The sequence below is a fragment of the Odontomachus brunneus genome, unplaced genomic scaffold (genome assembly GCF_010583005.1).
Source record: "Odontomachus brunneus isolate Ranch 3 - 2012 unplaced genomic scaffold, Obru_v1 Obru_scaffold_279, whole genome shotgun sequence".
Classification (NCBI taxonomy): Eukaryota; Metazoa; Arthropoda; class Insecta; order Hymenoptera; family Formicidae; genus Odontomachus; species Odontomachus brunneus.
In genome coordinates, this window is record NW_022639729.1 from 236899 (window position 1) to 245513 (window position 8615).

The following is an 8615-nucleotide window of genomic DNA, read 5'->3' on the forward strand; positions in this document are numbered from 1 at the left end:
TCTCTCTCTCTCTCTCTCTCTCTCTCTCTCTCTCTCTCTCTCTCTCTCTCCCCCCCTCTCTCTCTCTCTTTCTAAAGTCTAGTCAGTGTGTCCTTCACTGAAATGCTATATTTATAACAGCACACCGAAAAAAATATTCTACTGCTAAGAAAAACGATTGCTCAGTTTACTTTCTTTCTTTTAAATGATGGTTATCTTCAACAAAGAATGTATTCTTGATAATATATAGTCTAATAATATATAATCAACACAAATTTTAGTAAAACTCATTATCGTGTAAGAACTCAAAAGAAGAATTTATTCTCTTTACAAGAATATTATAAAACTTTATCCAAGAAAATGTTGGTTCGACTCTATGTAGTGAACAAACCGAATTTTTGTCTCAATTTAATATTTTTGATTGAAATGCTAAACCTACTTGAATTCAGAACATGTATTTTGAATAAATTTGATGCTTATGATGATTATAACTCATGACAGATTTGCAGATAATAACTTAAGAAATATTTGAAATAAACAACTTGAACGCAGTATATATTTTTCTGTGTGTGATGAGTTCAGTTATAACGGTAGTACTACAATTGGTATCTCGTTGAGAGAATTAATTGGCAGTAGCGATTGTTTCTACTGTCGATGCAGTTTGCAAACATAGACAATGTCATTGCACGTAAATCGCATGTAATTCCATCGCCACGAACATAGTTGGATTCGATACAACGAATAACGAATTTATAGTGTATATATTTTACAGTGAAATCTCTCTTCCACTTGTAAAATCCAGTCAAATATAAGATAAAGCAGCAAAGTGGAAGTGTTTCCACTAAAAATCAATGAATATTTACTAATTATCGGTGCAATGTTTCTTCTACTGATTTAATCAGAAACATTTTCACTGATTCACTTTAAGAGAGTAACGATTTGAGTATTCAAAGAGAAGTAGAAAGATCTCGCGAGGTGTTTAAAGAAGTACCGAGTCTCGATACCGTTTATTTTATTCGTCAATGTCTTATTAATACTTTGGAACTCTACGGGGATAGTTTCGTTTTCAACCTTATTTGATGAACATGACAAAACTTTTGTATCAACGCAAATTTCTCTCCGTTTCTCAGCGAGCAATGAAAATATAGTCACGTCTACGAGGTTCACAAGATAACCATATGAGTAGTTTAACAAAATGACAATACAAAGGAAAAATTTTACGTTCAATATTTATCATAAAATCTACGTTTACATATATATACATCCAAAAAATATAATCTGTTTATGATAAAATCTTTAGCGAAATTCTTTTATACATGGCTTCACAAGAGAATTCTTCTGAATCCAAAAGGAAAATATTTCAAGCATAATAGCATCTCGTCTAGTAACTAGAATTCGTTTTTGGGGGGATGTTAAAATATCTTTTTTTTATTTTAAAGAAATCTTCTTCAGGTTACAACACAAGAGGGTTCTACTAAGGGTAAAATTTTGTAGGATATAACATATTGCCGTAGATTTTAATTTTGTCACGAGGACTTTTCTACGTCCCTAAACCTGAGAAAATTATTTTGGCATTTTGTTTCCAAACGTTCCAGTCGTAATATGGAAATAGCACAAACACGTTCGATAGTTGCGCTCGCGCATTTTTATTTAAGGCTTAATCTTTCCTCAGCCAAATCAAGTTTTGCCAGTTGGCGCGGTTGGAAAGGAATGCGACTGAAACGAAAACGGGGTAACCCTTGTCTCACGTTCGTTAATTAATTCTCTCCCGTGCGATCAAGGCGCTCGCTCACGAACGTGAATAGTTTTCTAATTACTCCCCGCGATCGAAAGCACGCGAAAGAATACGCCGTGTCGGCCCCCTCGGTGCGGATGATCCACAGGAAATAAAAGCGAGCATCGCTGACGACGCATAAATTACCACCGCCGACAGCACTCTTACCTCGGCGCGATTGATGAGCGCGGGAAAGCTGTTGGTAATACACGCGGAAGACGCTCTGAATATCGTTAGATCGTTATACCGTTACGTCGCTATTGAGACCCAATCATCTGTGCTTCGCCTCGCGCAAGAGAAGCGGGTCTATTGCATATTACTTATGCGATGCTGCTCGAAGCGCGCTACGAAAAACAGAAGCGTCTTAACAAAATCGATTCAACGAGGATGCTTTCATCGAGCGGGACGAAAGACGCTTCTTTGACGAGGGAATCGAAGCCTTCAGAAAGGACGGCACTTTGTATTCCGCGACAGAATGTACTGTTCCATACAACACACGCTTCTTCGCGATGTGCCTTATGAAATATGTATAACCATGCCTAACACCATGTCTCGGAAAAATGACGCACGAATACGTGTCCGAGTCGAAATTCTGGCGAACACAACTCATTGTGTGTGAAATGTAAGATATTAAATAATATTAAATATTTATTATATATACGAAAAAATATTAAATATTTGTGTGAAGTGTATCCTTTTTATGGGCAATTCAATATAGCGAATATGGCATTAAGTAGCCATTTGTTGCATCGAGGTGAACCTGTAAGGCAGCCTCCAAGTTCGACGGAATTTGTAAGGTTAATATGTGGCACCAACATTTCGATTCGAGTACGCATGTAAACATGCGAGTATAAAATTGCTGCCATATACGGGCATTTCATACAAAGCGCAACGTCCGCGCATACGTTCGCGCAGAACGAACTATTGTCCACTCGCTTGGCCATGCTCCGAATAAGAGAGAAAGTATGCTTTCAGGTAGTCAAAATTCGGTGCCACAAAAGGACTTGAGGCTGCGCCAGACAGGTGGCCTCAGAAATTCCTCTTCTTCGGGATCGTCGCAGGACGTCCGAGATGCAACTTCCAGTCCGAGGCGGCCTGTCAGTTATGTGCATCCCTCCCAACTACCCCAAAGGTGAGGGAGTTACCGCTTTGAAACGAGAATTTTAAAGGTGTCCACGTTCCACGTTATTGTGACTCGTCTCCGAACTAAAAGTTCTGCCACCTTTCCATGTTATTCGTTACACTGAGAAAAAAATTTACTAAATTTCAAAAAACGTTTGTTTGGATAGTACTGTGAAGATATTTGTTTAAATTAAGTAATTATTTTCTAAAATTAAATAAAGAAGCTTTAAATATAAATTTGTTTCTTTAATTTTAGAAAATAATTACTTAATTTAAACAAATATTTTCACAGTACTATCCAAACGTTTTTTGAAATTTAGTAAATTCTTTTCTCAGTGTGCAATATAATTCCACCACCACTCGTTATAATTCGTCTAAAATCGTTGAAATAAAAAATTTTCCAGAAATTAAGTAATTAAAATAATTACATTAATTTGAATAAAAAATAAATTATATTAATTAAAAAAAAATAAAGATAAGTAAAAATATCAATTTAAAAAAAGAAACGAGTTTATTTCTTTTCATTTACGTATTACTTTATCATAGTAATAACTTAAAAATATTGAATTTTTGTAATTGTTTTTCTTTGTTATTAACCAACTTCTTTTTAAAAGAAATTGGCTTCTTTTTAGAAGAAGATCTCTAAGTTACTCAGACAAAGATAGTCACTCTAATTAGAATTGACACCGTGTCAATGATATTTTTCACGTACAGAGGATTTTGTTTCATATTCTCGTGCGTTCACGAAAATTTTCCAATGACTCGCATTTCTTAATTGTCTTCTTTCTCCCCACGATTTTAGAAGATCTGTCCACTATCAATCAACAGGATCTTTACATTCGGATAGTCCGAGTAGTAGTAGCGTCTCTCCGGTGCCATCGCCAAGCCCAAGAGCTACACCACTGCCTGTAGCCAGGTGAGAGAACGCGCAAGATATTCACCGTGAGTCAGATCGTCAAATCAGGAAAAAAAAACAAAAGCGCGAATCGCCAGAAACGACGAACTGTAGAGGTTTCTTCACGAATTCCAATTACAGGCCTGATTTGTAAAGCACTTCCCCCAGCTCAATAACGCTGAAATTATGCCGACGATCAAGCCCTACTCCCCCGTACATTATTAATCGTATGTTGCGTGTACGATCGTAACAGGCATGCGCATGTTGATGTGTGCTCGTAACGTTAATATTATCGCCACGTTAATGAACGTGCTCGCTATTAATTAGCGACGATATACTTTTCGATGTTGTTAGCGTTGATTACGGTTGTTATACGCGATGCGTACGATCCTATATATAACCTGCATGCTCGCTGTTGAACGTGAATTGAATTCGATGCCTTTAGATCGCCCACGGCAAGATCAAACGGACCGCCGCAGAGCAGCCTGAGGAGAGCCAAGAGATGGTCGTCCACCGGCGATTTTACACACTCGCCGCAAAACCAGGGAAGCAATTCCCAGCTCGTCGGTACCAGGTTAGCTTGTGGCTAATAACGTAACAGTAAAGCGCACCGTTTGCCCGCCACTCGTGATTTTGTTCACTATTCACTGATCACACGAGTTTAACTTTTTTGTTACACCGCCGAGTGTTCTTCTTCTTCTTGCTTCCTCCTTCGTGCGATCGAGCGTATTTTCCCGTCGATGCTCTGCCATCGTTCATCCGCGCGTTCCAACGTCGGGTCCCGCATGGTTACCATTGGCTTCGCGCGCCACTTAATCTTTTTCTTACTGTTGTGTATATTTTCTCGCGCACGCGGCGAATTGAAATTAAGCGAATATCGAGCGTTCTTTTATTCATACCGAGACCTACGCTAACAATAATACATCTATATAATTGGACAAATATCACAAAACAACGAGGGATTTACAAATTAAACCATTTTTTCACTTTATTTATTTTAATTCATTTTTTACTATGCGTTTGTTTACTTTATTTATTTATTATTTATTTATTTATTTATTTATTTATTAAATAAAAATACATTTTTCACTCGAATAAATACAATGGACAGAAAAGTTCTCGACTGAATTTCACGCGAAAGAAACGCGTTTGGTTGGATTAATTAAATTTCCCGTGAAATATGAACAAAAATTCTGGTTGGAGTTACCAAAGTTCCGTTTAGGTCAGTCAGAAGTCTTGTTAAATTGAACAGAATTCTAATACCTTTTCAAACGGAGTTTTCATTCATATTTTATCAGACGTTTAGTTGGTCCAATCGAACGTTTTTTTCGGTGTAGAATTAATCTTTCATCCTGAATACATTAATTAAATCTCCAGGCATACGGAAAAATACGTGGATCGCATCATTTTCTGCCTCTTTCTTCCCCTTTTCTTTTATTCTTTTTAGTTACGCACCGCATGGTTTTCGTTTGCATTTTCATTCGTTATAGATTGTCCGCGTCCACCAAGTCCCTGTTCAACCTGTTCAAGCCACCGGCGATGAACAACGTCAAGCACGGGTAAATAATACCAACTACTTCAGACAATTTATTTATTTCTGTCATGTACAGGGTGTCCGGTAACTCACAGGAGCCGCGATGTGCAGGTAGATCAGATCGAATTGAACAAAAAAGTCCTCTATCATTTTCCAAATGACCATATTTAGTTATTAATTAAAAGTGATTTATGCATTATCGCGGACAACTGTATACCAAACTTCTTCAATTAATAACTGAACATATAGGTGGTTATTTGGAAAATGATAGAGGACTTCTTTTTTACTTAACATACAAGCGTACAGCGACAAACCATCACAGCTCATCTACCGTATGATGCGCGATCGTTCACGAATCGTCTTGAATTAATAACTCAAAATTTTGCGTGACTGTCCGCAAAATGATAGGGAAATCTTTCGTTTGATCTAATTAACCTGCACACCACGACTCCTCCGTGAGTTACCAGACACATTGTATATATGTGTATGTGTATATATATCTGTCTGTCTTTCTCTCTCTCTCTCTGGCTTCTTTTGCACTCGCATTTAGGCGACCCACGTGCCGACCAACGGCCGCAAAGTCACACGTGCACGCCCTGCCTGATTGCACGTGCGCGTCGGGCAGCCTTAAGGTGCAATTTCGTACCTCCGCAGGTGAGCGCGTGAGCGCACGCCGACGGTACGGTAAAGCCTCGCTCGAAACGGACGTTAAACGTATGGCTAGTGTTTCCCTGTGGGTTATCATCGTGATATACTGGCGTGACATACGATCCGCGACGGAATTATATACGATCGCAGGCGGCTGCTCGCGATCTTTGTCGTCGGGAATCGAGAACCAATTCGCGGTTTGCCTCTTTACGCCAAGTAAATAGCTAACAATACGCAAATGTATCGCGTGAAAGAGCCTAAGAGCGTTTAATTGACGTCAATTGGCTGCCTAACGCTACTTGGCCATAGTTATGCAAGAATATGATCAAACTAATTCAAAATTATGATTTTTTAATTTTCGTTATTAATGAGTAGAACATAAAAGGGCATTTTTATGTGTGTCTATATTTTATGTCTGTCTAGCATTTTTATTTCTGTAAAAGAAAAAAAGTCTTATGAGCGTCTAAAGTTAATTAAAAAAATGTTTTTATTTTTTACTAGTTGCGTCATTTTAATCATTTTTTGAGGGCTAAGTATGTCAATCGCAAAATCAATAAATGCTAACAATACGCAAATGTATCGCGTGAAACAGCCTAAGAGCGTTTAAATGACGTCAATTGCTGCCTAACGCTACTTGACCATAGTTATGCAAGAATATGATCAAACTAACTCAAAATAATGATTTTTTAATTTTCGTTACTAATGAGTAGAACATAAAAGAGCATTTTTATGTGTGTCTATATTTTATGTCTGTCTAGCATTCTTATTTCTGTAAAAGAAAAAAAGTCTTATGAGCGCCTAAAGTTAATTATAAAAATGTTTTTATTTTTTACTAGTTACGTCATTTTAATCATTTTTTAAGGGCTAAGTATGTCAATCGCAAAATCAATAAACGTCCTTGAAGAAAATAACGTTGGCCGGCTTGACTTTCTGAACAATTGCGAAGAACCTCAACGCTATCTATACTTTTTAAATTATGTATCAAATTTTCATTTTTTATTCATTTTCCTCAAAACATACTTTATGTGATTATTCTTGTTTGACTGTGCGCCAGTTCTAATTATTAAGACAGCATGTCTAAAGTCGTTAACCTAAACACGTTAAAAAGTAATTTTAAAAAATATTTTAGAAGTTTAATATATTTTATATATATGTTAAATGTTCCTTTCTTTCTTGAGTTTGCAATGCTTTGCACTTAACATAGATATTGATCGCGTTTGATCGAACTCACAGACGAAAGACTCACGCCGACTAATGTTTAACGCTTGCTGGTTCGCTTGCCACTTGAATATCACGACGAGAATGTGTGAAATGGAGGAGTTTGTCATGCTGTATGCGTTTTGCACGTAGTATTATCATTGAACAACTGGCATGCCGTTAATTATCACGATACGCCTATATTTTCGACCTTCGACCTAGCATGCAATTCGGTACTAGTGATAAAGCACGAGTTTCTCTGAAAAGCGAGGAGCAGTCGCTTGAATGAAAATACGGCCCAAAAGGGATGTGCATATCCGATGTGACTAGTATGTATATACGTGAAGAGAGGAAGTTCGTTTTAAACATCACGCCCGCGAAATTGTTTTACGCCGGTTTTGTATCGCAGTCAATGATAATCAGTAAGTGTAATAGCGTTTGACTGCACAAGAATGATATAGTTAGTCATATAGTGATATAGTTTTGTAGTAGCGAAGCGCGCCGAGTATCACATAGCATGGACGTCTTATCGTGGTTACGATATATCTTTTATGATTAGCAAATGTCGCAGGATCGACTTCGTCAAGAGAAATATTAATACCAATAAGAAAACCTGTACACGGAAGGAATTTTATAGTAAAAATTACTGTAAAATTCTGAGGAATAAATCGACATTCTGCAGTAATTCACTTCATATCCTTTCATTTCATACATGCTGCTTATACAGGGTGTCCGGTAATTCACAAAGGAGCCGCGATATACAAGTAGATTAGGTCAAACTGAACAAAAAATTCCTTTCAATTCAGAAATGCGTTATTAAGATACTTGCTATGTGTCTAGCGAAATCTGTTGTTTCCAGCGAAATTTACTATGTTCCTTAACAAGACAGACCTTACTGGCAATTTATGCCTGGACAGTAGCGTTAGGGGGGCTGAGGGGGTTGCAGTCCCCTCTCCGAAATTAATTTTTTGGATTACGTTAAGTGTGAGAAAAATTTTTTCAAATGATCTTTTTTTTTGTTCGTCAAAAATAAAAAGTATAACTCCCGAAACTTTTTTCTAGCTACGCCACTGTGCCTGGACTACTAAAAACATAGTAAAATTGAAAAGAATTTATACGATAAGAGATAATTTTCTCCGTGTAATAATGAAATAATGTGAATAGAAACAATAACGTAACGCGGTCTATTAACTTTTTGCAATTACTTTTCAATTTCGTTTGCTAATATAATTACAACGATCAAGTTTTCGTTGACTCAACAAATTACGGCAAATAAGCGGCAAATAATTCTTATTCATAATTTACTATGAACTTACGGATTATGTTTATTATTATTAAATTCTTATCAATGATGATTTTACTAAACTTATATAAATATGATATATTATATAATATATTATACTATAAAAGAGTATTATATATATATATATATATATATATATATATATATATATATATATATATAT

At 36.5% G+C, this 8615-nt stretch overlaps 1 protein-coding gene across 12 annotated transcripts in view; it reads left to right on the forward strand.

Annotated features, from left to right (window-relative positions):
* LOC116853130 (echinoderm microtubule-associated protein-like 2) overlaps positions 1 to 8615 on the forward strand; it is a 64242-nt gene that overhangs the window by 37980 nt on the left and 17647 nt on the right. For 8 of the 12 annotated variants that reach the window (XM_032834014.1, XM_032834007.1, XM_032834009.1 and 5 more), the window contains 4 exons: positions 2729 to 2885; positions 3678 to 3791; positions 4216 to 4344; positions 5261 to 5329. In XM_032834014.1, the coding sequence (XP_032689905.1) occupies positions 2729 to 2885; positions 3678 to 3791; positions 4216 to 4344; positions 5261 to 5329 (469 nt within the window). The remainder of the gene's footprint in view (positions 1 to 2728; positions 2886 to 3677; positions 3792 to 4215; positions 4345 to 5260; positions 5330 to 8615) is intronic. The other 4 variants (XM_032834008.1, XM_032834010.1, XM_032834019.1 and 1 more) reach the window with 4 other exon arrangements.